Raw genomic sequence first — 15,721 nt, 5'->3', positions numbered from 1 at the left:
TGTCACTCTGAAAACACACAGGGACAACCCCCTGGGAGGTGACAGCAAGAGCAGCTCCCAAACTTCACAAACCTTCCACTTTGCTTCTGCTGCCAGCTGAGCTACAGCCCATCACATACACCTCTTCCCAGACACCTCCCTTTCCATCACCTTACCTTCTCTACCCAAGCAGAACCATCTGATGTTATTCCCTCTCTTTGGATTCTCAACCACTTTCAAAACAAACAGAGCAGCCAACACCTCCCACCACTGAGGTGGGAGCTGGGAAGCTCTGTGTTGGTGCCCACAGCACCAGCTGAGTTGAATGAGCACACACAATCATCATCTTTAATGCAAACACATGGCTGGGGTCACTTCTCCCACAAAAGCATGCTCAAAATGAGCTGCTGATGCTTTACAGGCAGCAGATGGTAATGCCAAGGGCCAGGTGTCTGGGGCTCCAGAGAGCTGCTGCTCTGAAGGGATCAGATACAAGGGTGAGACCAGGCCCAGGTTTGCATAATGAACCCCTCAGGCAGGGGCTGGGCAGTGGAGGTATGATACAGCCAGGAGACAGATTTCTGAGGTGGATTTTGGTTTTCCACTTTCCAGAGGAGAAACCCTCCCTTGAGCCATGTACTGCTGCCATTTACCGTGCTGCTGCTCGGTGTGCAGCTCTCCTCAGTGTTCCACAAAAAGCCCTCGACCCCGCACAGACCTTGTGCTCCAACCTCCCAGTCCAGCCTCTGTGGGCAGATGGGAGCATCAGTGACACACTTGTCTCACTAAGAAAGGTGTCATCACTCCTCTCAGCCACAGCTGCCCACAGGAGGCCAGTGCTGTGAGAGCCTCTCTGAGCAGCTCAGCCCAGTCTGTACCTGTAACATCCCACCTGACAAACCCCACACGCGCCTTGGTCGCGCTCCACAAACAGAACCCCGGCCCCAGCTAAGTGCAGGTGACTTCCAGCCGGGATCGTGACTGGCAGTCTGTCTGCTGTGAAACGCTGGAGGAAGAACTGCAGGGAACTCCTTGTCTGAGCTGAAAAACCCCTGAAAGCAACTGCTGCTGCAATTCCCACACTTACCTCAGAAAGTGTTACTGGACCAATTATCCTTAGTATAGGGCTGGTAATTCTTCACAGAAACAAGAGAGAGAACAAAGGCAGCCTTTAAATTCCTGTACTCACACCTGTCTCTACATACCCTGCTGTTCTTACCTTCATGAAGTCTTGTCCCTGTGATGCGTGACAGAAGGGTGTGAGAGACAAAAGAGCATCCTTGGTGTCTCCAGACTGTGAGTTCCCAAGTCCTGTGTTCAGAGGCATCTGTTCCAAATACTCCTTAAGACCCATATCCAAACTACTGGATATTTGATGGTACAGGAACCATAATGAGTCATTAGGATTCTTAGATTCCTCTTGCACATAAAGTGCACCATCATCTGGAGGCCTGAACTGGAGGTTAGAAAACACAGCTTCCAGTCTTGACTTCTGTGTCTGGACACACAGAATCATTGACCTTGGTAAAATCACTGCAGCCCTTTTTAAACCTCGTTTCCCTTTCTGCAGTATGGAGGTGTGTAATGCTGGGTTTCTGTAGTCTGCCTTGGGAATGTCACAGTTGGCCAGGGAAGATGAACAGTACCGAGTTTTGTCAAAACAAAAATAAACCCAAAGATCCCACTGTAGCAGACTGTTAATACCCAGGAAGGCAGGCTGACATTTGGAGAGGGAAGTTCATTTTTAAAGACTGGCTGGACTATGATTATTTTACTTCCAAGTCACTTCATGAAAACTGGAAAGGAGAAATTTTGCCTTACATGACATACAGCTCTTTAGTCACCCACAGATTTCCTTGACAGGCTGGTGGCTGCTCTGAAGTATGTCCCTGGAGCATCCTCACCCCCTTCTTTCTTTTGAGGCTGTAAAATTAAGACATTTTGGCTGCAACCATTCTCTCAACCACTTCGTATGTACAAGACTGGGGTCATGTAATTAGGATCTGAAGCAGTAAGGAAGGCAATCAGGGTGTGAATATACAGGCTCCCTTGCCTAAAACCCCAGTTACACGTGACTGACATGCCACTTGTTTCCTAAATGGCCTCTGTACATTCCTCCTCTCAGCTCAGTTTCACCAGTAATTACACAGTCTGAAGCAAGCAGGCTCTGAAGTCGAACTAAGGGCTGACACACACCACCACACCCACCCCATGAGCTGCAGTCTGGCTGCTGGGCCGATTTCTCTGCTTCTTCACACAGCCAAGTGTTTGAATTTCTCTTTCTGATACGTGCAGTTCTTACTGGCCTGGAGATGCACATGGCTTCTGGGGTGATGGGTGCTTATTTTAGCTGCTACTTCCGGTGGCTTTCATGCCAACTGAACATCCAGGGATGCATTAACACCACTTGTGGAACACAACACATCAGCCAGCCGCTTGCTTGCAGCCTCAGACTTCTCTGTTCCATGCTGTGGTTACACTGCTGTTCAGAGTGGCAGGGTGGGCAGCACAGAAGCCGAATGGGGGCTCTGCAAACTGGGCGAGGACTCAACCAAGTTCTTGCTTCTCTGGTTAGCAAGATTTAGCCTCAGGAGAGGGTACACAGAGCCCTTTCACCAGTGACCATGCAGCAAGCTTGATGTGTATGCTCAGTAGAGACCAAAGAGGCCCCGGTGAAGCATTTGCACTCAGCCTGGACTCAGGCAGGAGCTGCCTTGTACCTGCGGCACTGCCCGTCACAGTGACTCTGAGTTTCCATCCTGCTGCACAACTTCAGCCCCTGCTCAAAGGAACCATAGGGCAACCTCAGACATTTCACAGTGCTTTAATGACAGGACCAAGGACTGTGGATGCTACTACTAGTATTACTGCAGCTGTACCTACGTCAGGGCACAGAAAGAATTTGGCTTTTTTCCCTTAATTTTCCACTGGTGCATTTTGGAACTGGAAACGTTTGCCCTTTGCTCACAGATGTCGCTGCCCCGTTCCGATAGTTGAGCAGCTGTAATTAGGGTTCTCCAGAAATCCCACGGAACTGGATGGCTCAGACTCCATGGGTGAAGCGCACTCGAGTATCTGAGACCATTTGGACTCTGCAGTAGGTGAAGATTTCCAAGACGGTTCATACGACTGCCCGAGTTCTGATGGAAAAGCAGCTGTCTCGTTACAAGTTATTTCCATTGATGTCTCAAAATCATTTTCCAGTTCCATATGAACATCACTGTGGGACTCTGTGACTGGCAGACTGGAGTTTCCAGGTGTAACAAGTTGTGCATCTTCTAACTGGACAGTGTCTCTCACATTTACTGCCTTTGCTGTGCTGCGCAATGGTAGAGGTTTAATTCCTTTCTGACGATTCCTTCTTCTCATCCTGTGGTCCACCTGAAAGGATCCCTCTTCTGAGAAACCATGATAAGCACCTAAAAGCTAAAAGACTCCAAATGAGCACCTAAAAGCTAAAAGACTCCAGATGAGCGAGATGAGCTCTGTGCTGCCAGGTCCGTTTCCCACCGAAGGAATCACTCCTGGGTGGGAGGTTTCCCGCAGAATTCCAGTGCCCAAAACTGTCTGCCACAGGGGCCAGCAAAAGCAAAGCAGGAACGCTGGAGAGCATTTCAGCAAGCAGAGCACAACCCCTGGTGGCACTTTGCAGGAGAGACCATCACCAAGAGTCGTTTCAAAAATCACTCAACACATCTTCCAAGGCAACTTCTACTCTGCAATAGAAGCTTATTAACAGCTTTTAAAGTGCTGCTTCAGGAAAAGCAAGTGGAAGAGCACTTGAAAAGGCCTCTCCTCAGAAAAAAAAAAAAGGGGGGGTTATATTTGCTTTTAAAATTAGTATTTTTTTTTCTAATACAGAAAGAAAACTTAGCAGTAGCAACCAGTCTTAAAAGCTAAAAAAAACCCCAAATGATGCATTGAAATATACTTTCCATACTTGTGTATTCTAAAGCATTACTACTGTGTATTTTAAAGCACTACTACTGAAACACTTGGTTAACGGCTGAAATTGGGTGAACCTGTGCAGCATAAAGCCAAGCACCCTCTGCCCCACACCCTCCTCTTCCTCATCACCCCATGGAAACAGCACCTTGGTGTGAAAGAACGCATGCCTGTGCTTCCTCTTCATACCACTGCTGCTAAAGACACTGAACGTCCCTCCGATACATCGTCTTCTCCTCCTGTGACCAGCCATGCTCTGGATGGAGTTTTAGTCACTGGTTCTTTTTTTTAGCCTTAATTTAAAAAAAAATTACAATGTTTAATACAATTTGCCAGCATGAAATGAAACCTTTGTCTGAAATGGCTTTTCATTGCCCAACATGACATAGTGGGTTTTTTTTCTAGGCAAGGATTGGCATGTTGAAGACAAAGAGTATTTAAACAAGATCACTATGTATGAGGTATCAGAAACACACACACGTATCTGAAATTCAGGTCACTCCTCTGTCAGTATTTCATGCGATAAATGTGAAATGCCTTGTCGTGGTTTTACCCCAGCTGAGAGCTGAGATCCACGCAGCTGTCTGCTCCTTAAAGGAAAAGACCAGGGGAAAGGGGGTGGGGGGGGTGGGGTGGGGTGGGGTGGGTGAGAGGCAAGGGAAGGGAAAGGGAAGGGGCAAATAACAACCCCAAAAGCAAGAAACTAAAAGGCCAGTGGGTTGGGATAAGGATAGTTTACTAAGATAACAGAAAGATATAATATAATAATGCTAACAGGACTTTAGAGCAAAAATCTATGAAGCTGTTGATACCCAAAACAGTTTCTCACTGAACCCACAACTCAGGCTGTGCCACCCAGAGCTGTCCCAGAACCCGACTGTCCCTCAAGAACCGCGCGTCCCAGAGCTGCCCCTGCTCCTCCTCCCATCAGTCCCCCGTTATACCGGGCAGGATGTAATTGGCTTGGAATACTCTCTTTGGCCCGTTTGGGTCACCTGTCCTGGCTTCCCCCCTCCTTTCTCATGAACAGAGAAATATGAAGAGCTGAGAAAGTCCCCGACTGTCTGACAGCAACTAAACCCATCAGGGTGTTATCAGCACTGCTTGCATTTTACCTCTCAAACACAGCATCCCATCCGCTGCTACAAATGAAGTTAACTCCATCCTGACCAAAACCAGGACTTGCCTGAAAAAAAACTCATAGACAAGACACACCATTGCCCATGGATGATGCTAGGACAGGGTTTATGTAGGTAGGTTGTCAATAGCATGTTCTAATGCATTGTGTCAAAACCAGACGCAGTCGTGTGTCATGTGTGTCCATCCCCTCCATTCATCTCTCAGAATTTAGCCATGCATTTTTTCTGCTCCTTCCCTTGCTACATAAAGCTATGTTGCAATAAATTGACTTTGCTGCTGCCATCCAAAATTTAGACTGTGCAGCACGTAACAGTGGGATCCCTTCACTAGAGCAACAGGGGGACCAGTGCTTTAGCTCCTCACGTTCAACAACACAAACCAGCCAACAAGGAGCAGGCTTCCTTCCAGAGACAGCAGCAGAATCAAGTACTTCCCACTGCAGCATCCCAATGCCTTAACCCTGGTGGTCTGTGACTTCAGAAAAATTGCTGTCAATAGGCAATGTTCTGAGAAGCTTCAGCAATTCCTCCAATTGCCAGCAGTATAAGCCCTAAAACATGAGGCAAGAAGACTGCCACACCAAGCCATGACAAGTTTTATTGCCATCACTTATTCAGTGGTTGGCTCCACTGTCCTGCAGCTCTAGGAGAAATGTTTTCAGTATTGGTTCCCGACCTGTTGCTGAACTTTGTTGTGTGGTTCTGTTTAGGAATGAGCTTGTGAACCCCATGCCTCACCACAGGGAGCACTGGGAAAAAAAATGAAGCTCTTACTGTTACACCCAACCTTTCCTAAACTCCCCTGGTGCTCTGCAACACTCTGCCCTACTGTTCAAGCAGCAAGAAAATTCAAGAAACATTAAGTGTCAATTGCTACAACAGGTTCCTAAGCTGAGGAACTGTTATGTGTCCTTACTTCCTAGTGTGAACTGCTACAACACATACCTAAGATGAAGAACTGTTATGTGTCCTTACTTCCTAAAATATATTTCAGCAAAAAGCTGGCAAATGAGGGGAGCTCCACATCCCATAACAAATCAAAACCTGCTGTTGTGCCCTTGGTACAAGAGCAAAGCTCTTCCTTTCATTGGTGTAAGGCAGAAGACTCCAAACACCAACACATTTGCACAGCAAGAAGTACTGGAGTATTTCTACAAGAGATAATTTAGTCTTCGAAGGAGCCAAAGACTTGAGCTTCACTGACCAACTAGAAAGGAGTCTATGAATTTTAGATCTCAATGCACTGAATAGAAAATATTTTCACATTTTAAATTAGAATTCTAAAGGTCTCATGAAAGATACTTTTGTCACAAGACACATACAACTTAAAATCCATCTGCTTTTATGTCCTTAGATTTTGTATACTACCAGGTAAGAATTTTTGCCAGCAAGACATTGGAGAAATTACATGAAGCTGACTGAAATCTCTCTACCTGATTGCTTCCAACATTTGAGCACCACCAAGGCTTTACCTTCTCATCATAGCTTCCATCATCCACACACCATACTGCAGCCAGTACTAAAAAACACGCATTTTAACTGGGCAACTCTTCCATTTGTCAGAAGAGTGCCTCTGCTTTGTCATCATCACATGTACTATACCAATAGTGTGCTTGTTGCTATGGCACAAGAGAGCAACAGAAGGCAGTTGCCTCATCCTAGCAGCATGCCAGCTCTCGCCTAGGCTCCTGCTGGGAGTGTAGGGGAAGCCTCATCTCACCTCATTGCTCAGGACAGCCATTTCCATGTTCTGGCACTGCTTACCCTCACCTGGCTTCTACCTTCTAACATGACTCTGACTAGCCCAAACCTCTCCTGCAGCCTTTGTGATTTCATAGGATTTTGGACTTTTTATATCATAATACAGAATGAGAGGCCAGACTAACACCCCACACACATCAGCCTGGTACCACAGTTTAATTCCTGTGGCCACTGAGAGCTGGACCAAACTTTCTGGCACCTTAGAGATATGGCATGGGACAGACAGCAGAGTGAACTGTGGCAGCCAACTATTGTTGACACACACCTTGCCATATTGTGAACCAAAGGAAATGGATACCCACTCCCTTCTACCTTATCTACTGCTGTAGTAGCCCCTTGTTAGGGGCTGTGATGTATATCTGTGATCTGAAATACACATAACCAAGCCTTTGCACACAAAACCCTTCAGGGATGGTGCCCTTCAGCAGCTCAGTACACAGCATTCACTGAAGTTTCTGATTTTGATATCCAACTTTTGAGTTCAGAAGCAGGAGTCATAGTGCATTTGCAAGCCTAGTAAATGTCACTTGAAGGGGACTACCAAAGGCCTCTTGAATGACCAACTAGTAAAACCACAGGAACCTATCAATCTCTCCATCTAACAGAACAGTATCCATAGTACCCTACCCCTTAGGAAAGCAAACTTGCAAGCTTGAGGAAAGCTCATTTAAGACAGCCACAAGCAAAACTTGGATCATCCTTTCACTGTGTTGCAAAAGCCAACCCTTGTCATATGTAAATTTTTTATTGATTAACAAGAGCTCAGGTGTCAGGTTGCAAAACACATAAGCCTAAGTGTAAAGAGGCCAAAATGAAGACTAGGAGGGGCATGATAATCAGAACTCATCCCCAAGTTTCTTGAAAGCCTGTATGTAGGGTATAGTGCCAACTACCAAACTTCACACGCAGAACTCCTATGACTTGACCACTCAACTCAGGGTGTCACAGCTCTAGCAGCCTAGTTGCACTTGCCCAGTCCTCAAAAAAAAACCTGTTTCAAGTATCAACACATTGAACTTGATACAAGTACTAACCTTCTTCAGAGATTGAACATCTTTGAGAACTACTTTTTTACCTTTCTGTGTTAGTGGCTTCTATTGGCACTGCAGAGCAGAGGATTTATTACCAGTGTAACAGGACAGCAGCTAGCACTCAATATTCAAAGCAGCAACTTACAATAGGTGATTGTGTTGCCCGTGTTTGTACAAACAAGCCAGTGACACATCTCATTCTTAACACTTTATTCTTACAGTTCTAGGTTTGAACTGTACATGCAGAGTTGCATAAGTCACGATAGAGATTTACAGTGGATTCTATTCTATGATAGAGTGCAATCCAGAATCCTTAAACAGTATAAAAAACAACTTTAAACATCAAGACCTTGTTAGGAGCAAAAGGGTTAAAGCTTCCCCAAATATTTCAGCTCTCCTAGATACCTAGTTACTAGGTACTGTATGTTAGACATGTAGAGTTGAAGAGCTGTGTAACACAAACTTGAGCATCCTGATGTCATACCATCTTTGTTACTTCTTTCCCACATTTCTGGCAATTAAGAATAAGTCAAAAAACCCTGCCACCTGCAACCAGCTAATACAGACAAAAATAACTACTTCTCACTTGCCTGTTTAGGGTTGTACAGTGTTAAAGAAAATATTCCCTCACTGGCATTTGTATCTCACATCAGCTGAAAAAGCAATGTAACAAAAATAAAGGTATAACATCTTTGAAAATAAATATAAAGAGGGAATGCAGACAAAGTGTCAAAGATTTTTTTTTGGCAGGTAACATTCATAATATACAAAATATAACTTATTCATATTAGCCAAGGAAACATTCATGAGTTCCTGTAAACGGTTTTAATCCACCTCCTCCATGCGTGATGTGTCATCATCACCTTCAAGAGGTGGCATCTCCTCAGTAACTGCTGGGCTGGCTTCCTCTGCAGCAGTATCATCCTCATCAATGCCTGTTCAGGGAACACATGTACAATTAGTGCCAAATACCAGAACTCAAAGCTTTCTTCTCCTTTGCCAAGTCTGAGCATTCCCCCCTTTCCCACAAGTACAAAGAGACCAGGATCTCTGAACACACCATACCCTGCAAGCACACACAGCCACACCCCCCAAGTTTACTGGAGACAGGACAGATTCCTCACTCACCCAGGCCAAGTTTGATCATTCTATAAATGCGGTTGGCATGTGTCTGAGGATCTTCTAAACTGAAGCCAGAGGACAGGAGTGCTGTCTCATACAGCAAGATGACAAGATCCTTCACAGACTTGTCATTCTTATCAGCCTCTGCCTTCTGCCTCAGTGTTTCAATGATGGAATGATCAGGGTTAATCTCCAGGTGTTTCTTCGCTGCCATGTATCCCATTGTGGAGTTATCTCTTAGCGCCTGGGCTTTCATGATCCTCTCCATATTGGCAGTCCAGCCATATGTACTTGTTACAATACAGCATGGAGAAGTAACTAAACGATTGGACACAACCACCTAGGAAAGCAAATGTAACATTGAATTACAAACTTCTGCTTTTTCACAGATACACTGAATTTTCTATCCCTGCTGACTTAACCAAGGCTCAACTCTGAAATGCTGCTGTTTGTCAAAGATCTAGGACTCAGAGCGTAGGATTTTTCAAGAGCAACTTCACAGAATCGCTTAGCTTCCCTAAAAGCCAGTAACAAAGACTCCTTGTATCTACAAAGCTGCAACTCTTAAGGATTTTGTCTTTCAGGAAAGGCCACTGTAACATTGTTGTATGAGCCTTAACTGCAGCAACTTCCTTTCAGATCAATAGACCCCTCTGTTACATAAACACACTAAGTTACCTTTTCTACTTTCTTTTCAAGGATGTCTTTCATTATTTTGCAGAGGTTTTCAAACTTGGCTTTTTTCTCCTCCTGTTTCTTTTTCTCTTCCTCATCTTCTGGAAGCTCCAGACCCTCTTTTGTTACAGAAACCAGGGTCTTGCCTTCAAATTCCTTCAGCTGCTGCACACAGTATTCATCAATAGGCTCAATCATGTAGATCACTTCCAGGCCATGTTTGCGAAGACGCTCCACAAAAGCAGAGTTGGCCACCTGATCTTTTGTTTCACCTGGAGGAGAAATGCCACAGTTGTCATGAGTCACAGAACTGCAAATGCAGCAACTCACTGATTTTCTCAAGAGCTTATACAACACTTCAACAAGGCTCCATGTACAGAGAGAAAAAATGGACACAACCAGGCTAAACAGGTAACAGTAAACTGGCCCAAGGAGACTTGACCCTTTTGAACTGGTCTCACAGATTTGAGTGCTTCACAGGTTTAAGGTGGATTTACATCTCCTTGTGTCAGGTTCTGTGTTTCTCATTCCTACCACAGAGTAAAACTTGAGACCTGTACAGCATTTAGCTTATGAAAAATCCCTTAGCATCTACTATGTAGAGTAACTGCTCTATCTTAATCCAGATACTCCTGGCCAAATTATTAGCTGAAGCAAGAATGCAAAGCTATCTGAAAAGCACCTACAATGCTGTAAAGCATGCTTTCTGGGCTTACAGGGAACAACAGTGGATAAGCTGGCTGTGCAAGGGGCACTTGGCAGTCTTCAGGTGGGTTCTCATGAACCTTCAACAAGGGAGGCAGCAGTAACAGAGTGTTTAAGTTCAAGACGAAGTGAGTCAGTAACTCCTAACTTTAGACCTCATTAAATGGTGCAGTTCCTAGGAAGCCATCAGTTACATTAACAAGTAACTCTGTAAGCCACACTTCCTAGTGTGTTGGCAAGGGCAGATCACCCTACATGTATCCATAATTCATTTTTGTTACAACTCACCAGTGATGTAGTAGACATGTTTCTGGTTTTCCTTCATCCGAGTGCAGTAGTCCTTCAGGGACACCATTTCATCACCAGATGCAGATGTGTAATACCTCAGCAGTTCTGAGAGTTTCTTGCGGTTCTGGGAATCCTCATGTATCCCAAGCTACACAGTAGAAAGAACACAGTGTGATCCCTGGGAATGGATACTAAACCGCGCTGGTTTAGCACATCAGGCCAAACTAAAATCTGGAGCTTCTGTAGTCAGCACAGTAAAAGCATTGAGACTACCAACCTTGATGTTCTTGGAGAACTGCTCATAGAACTTTTTGTAGTTCTCCTTGTCTTCTGCCAGCTCAGTGAAAAGCTCTAAGCACTTCTTCACCAAGTTCTTCCGGATGACTTTCAGGATCTTGCTTTGTTGCAGCATTTCACGAGAAATATTCAGAGGTAAATCCTCAGAGTCCACCACACCTCTCATGAAATCTGGAGGACACAAAATTGAGTCGTTAACTTTCCAGGGCTCAAACAAGCCAAGATTATAAAATTACTACCTACATGTCTTTCCTCTTTCAAAATTATTTTTCTACAGAATTCTATACAACACAAGCTATCTTAATCTTTCTACTTCTTGATTGGGTCTTTCCCCTCCCAGGTTAGTTTATATATATAGAAAAAGGACAAAGTTGCTAAGCAGTTTCCCTTAGTAACAACATTTAGAGAATCTTTCCTTTTGAATATACTCACTCAGATATTCAGGGATCAGTTCCTCACAGTTGTCCATGATGAAGACCCTGCGTACATACAGCTTGATGTTGTTCTTTTTCTTCCTGTTTTCAAACAGATCGAAGGGTGCACGCCTTGGGACAAACAGGAGAGCTCTGAACTCCAGCTGTCCTTCCACAGAGAAGTGCTGGAGGAAAAAGCAGAACAATGATTTTACTCAGTTTGTACTGCTCACTTCAGTAAACCTTTAACAAGTCTTCTAATGCAGAAGGCAAACAGTAACCACCTAAGACTTCAGGAAAACGTAACACAGTAGGCAAGGCATTGGCCAGGCACCACCACATGAAGTCTAAGTTCTGTTCAGTCATTACCAGGCATGTAAATCAACAACCTCTTCAGTTCCCTGTATTATATACAGAGTTTCATGAAGCATGTGTATTCTTACTGCACCTCCAGTGCAGGCACTCAGAAAGGACAGTTACTTGTCACTCATCCCCTTAAGCTGTAGGCCTTTTCAAAACTGAACTACAACCTTAAGAATTTAATGTACCTTTGTTTGAGATCTACTTTTTCAGTGGATTTAGTGTGTAGCAAACTTTCAGCTATAGGGGCAAAACCAATTGTGCTCAAAGGGCAAGAACTTACTTTGACAGCCAAGTGGTCTTCCCAGTCATTAGTGAGACTCTTGTAGAACTCTCCATACTCCTCATTCGTTATGTCATCGGGATTCCTGGTCCAAATGGGCTTGGTCTTGTTCAGCTCTTCCTGATCAATGTACTTCTCCTTAATCTTCTTTTTCTTCTTCTTATCTCCATCCTTCTTTTCCTCTTCTTCATCAGAACCAACATCCTCAATCTCTGGTTTATCTTCTGTCTTTTCCTCTTTCTCTTCTTTTTCCTCTTCCTTTTCCTCAGCCTCATCATCACTCACCTCCTTATCACGTTCCTTCTCCACCTGTAAGAGATTAGTTGAATTTAGATACCTCTTAAGGCTCCAGGGTATCCCTGTGGTCACACAAATTTAGGAACATGTTATCAACTTTCCTCCTACAATCAACTAAAGACTATTTCTATTTTGCATGCCAAGACACACCTATTTTTTCCCTCTATGTGCTTGGCAGTTTATGCTATTTAGTTTCATTGTACTGCCATTTCCACTAATACATCAGAACGCAGTAATTACTGAATGGTTGGGGACTGAGGTATTACTAGCTTGGTAAAAAACCTTTCTTACTTTTGCCAAACAACATAATTCAATTTCAGAAGAGCTAGAGCCATGTACTATCTTTAACAACTTCAACAAAGGCACATGGACTGCTCTTTGTTCAATTTCAAAAAGAGTCCTTCATTTTAAGGTGGCAAGAGGTTACTCCCAGCAAGATACATACGAAGAGTGTAATTGGGTATCCGATGAACTGAGAGTGCTTCTTCACAATCTCCTTGATTCTCCGCTCTTCCAGGTATTCAGTTTGATCTTCTTTAAGATGCAGGATGACTTTTGTTCCACGGCCCAAAGGTTCACCTGGAACAGAGTTTATCGGTTTTACTGAAGCAGGAACAGACTAGCCTTGCCTTAGAGGTATGGTAAAATACACCCTTCTTTGAAAAGGCACTCCTAAGCCATTTCTTTGTGACTGGGGAAACATAAGCTTCTAGGTAGGTACAGAAACACCTTTCAATTTAGTTTATGTGTCATTAGGTTCCTTACATAGAGCTGCTATAGGAATCTACAAGTATTTCTACTTACAAGCTTTGAAAGCTTCATCTTCACTTGACACATTCCCTTCTAGGATATCTATCCCTTACCAATAGTTACTCAAGCTGGAACTGTTAGAGCAGCTATGCCTGTGCTGGATCAGACACAACTAGTACTACCTTTCATCTCTTCACTTTTTTCCCAAGGCATCGAGTAGGTATCTGAGTGCAGAAACTTAATACTCACCATTATCCAGTCTGACAGTGAAAGATCCTCCAGCTGATGACTCCCAAGCGTATTGCTCATCATCATTGTGCTTGGTGATCACTGTCACCTTTTCTGCAACCAGGTAGGCAGAGTAGAAGCCAACACCAAACTGACCAATCATGGATATATCAGCTCCTGCCTGCAGCGCTTCCATGAAAGCCTTGGTACCAGACTTGGCAATAGTACCAAGGTTATTGACCAGGTCAGCTTTGGTCATCCCTATGCCTGTATCCACAATTGTCAGAGTGCGATCATGCTTGTTTGGAATCAGGTTAATTTTCAGATCTTTTCCAGAATCCAACTTGCTTGGGTCAGTCAAGCTCTCGTATCTTATCTTGTCCAAAGCCTGCAAGAGGAAAGGCAGGCTTTAATATTCCCTGACTATTCCTAAGAATCTCGGTTGTCTTATTGACAACAAAACCCATCTAGGACTTAATGTACTTACATCTGATGAATTGGAAATCAGCTCTCTCAGGAAGATTTCCTTATTGGAGTAGAAAGTGTTGATGATCAGGGACATCAACTGAGCAATCTCAGCCTGGAAGGCAAAGGTCTCCACCTCCTCCTCCATTGGTTGGTCTTGAGTTTGCACAGCTTCCGGCATCTGTAAGAGGAGAGGGAGTTTAAATACCGTTCTAACAACTTGGTGCAGGCAGCACCTATTACACTCAAAAATAAAGGTATTGAGCTACGTGCTTTAAAAACCAGCACCATAGCAACATCCCTCCCCCAACTTATTTCCTACAAGTAATGATTACTTTCGTTTGCACCATTTCAGCTAACAAACACCTTTCCCTCTCCCACTGACTTAAAAATTAACATTCCACCCCTACTTCCCCTTGCCACGAACCGAGCAAGCATTACAGGAAAGAAAAACGCCACTGGGAACCCATCGCAGCTTTCCCAGTTAACATTCCTCTGTGGTCGGCTCTCACAGCTCAGTTATCTGCTGAGGAGTACTTTCCTTTCCTCCCACCCACCTCACGCAGCCATTGCCTTCACATGCAGACACTATCCACAACCACAACGCATGTGATCAGCCAGTACGGCCCTGCCGGACTCGATACCGTGTCCGAGCTCGGCCGGCCCCTCGCCGCATGAGATATATACACCTATATATAGGCCCTATCCTTCTGCGTGACTCACAGCCCCGGCACCACAGGCTCTAAAAAAGGAAAACCTCTCCCAACCCTCCCGGCGTTAATGGCGAGAGAAGGCGCGGGGAACGATTGCAGCGCTGCAACGCTGAACGACTGCGCTAACGCACCAGGAGCCCGCGGAATTCACCGGGCAGCTGCACCAGGCGCGGCTCCCAGCGCCCCTTGGGCTGTTCCGGAGCCTCCGGGGCGGGAGCGCCTCCCCGCGCGGCGCCGCGCAGCGCCCCCTGCAGGCTCTCCGCGGAAGCAGGAAAGATTCTAGAACCTGCCAGAGCGTTCCCCGACCGCCCCCTCCCCCGCCCACTCCTGCCGGCACCCGCGCCGCGCGCGCAGCCCCCATCACCCCCCCCCCCCGCGCGCCCAGGATGCATTGCCCTACAGCCCCTTCCCCCGCTCCTTCCCCACGCGTGCCTTAGCCGCCTTCCCTTCCCTTCCCTTCCCTCCCTCCCCCCCCCACCCGAACCGCCCGCCATGCCACGCTCCCTCCATCTTGCTCTCTCATGGCCGGGCGCCCATTCATTGAGCGCAAAGCTCCCTCGCTGCCCGCCCGTCCCGTGTGCGCCCCCTCCCCTCCAACTACCCCTTCGTTCCGAGGAGCCGTGCGTCTCCCCCCACACCCTCCTGCCAAGGGAGCGCGAACCTTTAAGGTACACCCCCGCCGCAAGGAGCACAGCCCGCCACCCACGCCTCCCTCCCCCAGCGCTGCCAGAGGAACAATCCCTCCCCATATCCAGCAGCATCTGCCGACCGGCTTCTCTCCCTCCGCCTTGAAGAAAAAATATGCGTTATTTTATTAAGCGGGCTTGAGAGACACAAGCACCTCATCGCCGTTCAGCCCTACCCAGGATTCCAGTCCCCGCACCCCTCCAACCCCATTCACCTTTAACGGGGACCAGATCGGGAAGGAGAAAAGGCACCACGCGGCTCCCTCTAAGCCCCCCCCCCCCCGCGCAGCACCCCCACGGCCAGCGCCACGCGGCAACCGCGGCGATCTGAAAGGAGAACTCTCCCTCTGCAGAGGCACCTCTGGTGCGTGAGCAGCTACCGCAGCAGCCGCCTGCCCCGCTCACCTTTGCAGGGGGATGGGCTGCTGGTCTCCTCGCTGAAGATGCGAACGGGCTCTAACAGCACTGCTTTCCCTTCACTAGTGCGCGCTCCCCGCCGGCCGCTTGGCTTATATACGCCCGGCGCCGCCTCCTTCCAGAACCATCGGGAACCTTCACTGACAAGCACAGGGGAGGGGGCGGCG

The 15,721-nt window shown here is 46.3% G+C and overlaps 1 protein-coding gene across 1 annotated transcript; it reads right to left on the bottom strand.

Annotated features, from left to right (window-relative positions):
* Positions 1-8,050: 8,050 nt before the first annotated feature.
* HSP90AA1 (heat shock protein 90 alpha family class A member 1) lies at positions 8,051-15,681 on the bottom strand. Its single transcript, XM_084270477.1, has 11 exons — positions 15,543-15,681; positions 13,761-13,919; positions 13,295-13,661; positions 12,741-12,874; positions 11,999-12,307; positions 11,375-11,540; positions 10,923-11,113; positions 10,646-10,793; positions 9,656-9,924; positions 8,984-9,317; positions 8,051-8,790 (listed from the first exon to the last, which is right to left on the bottom strand). Exons 2-11 carry the CDS (start codon positions 13,917-13,919, stop codon positions 8,681-8,683), a joined length of 2,187 nt encoding a protein of 728 aa, XP_084126603.1. The 5' UTR covers positions 15,543-15,681; the 3' UTR covers positions 8,051-8,680.
* Positions 15,682-15,721: the final 40 nt, after the last annotated feature.

The sequence above is a fragment of the Gallinula chloropus genome (genome assembly GCF_964237585.1).
Source record: "Gallinula chloropus genome assembly, chromosome: 14".
Taxonomy (NCBI): domain Eukaryota; kingdom Metazoa; phylum Chordata; class Aves; order Gruiformes; family Rallidae; genus Gallinula; species Gallinula chloropus.
The sequence above is the reverse complement of the archived record's forward strand: the minus strand, read 5'-3'. Positions and strand labels throughout refer to the sequence as shown.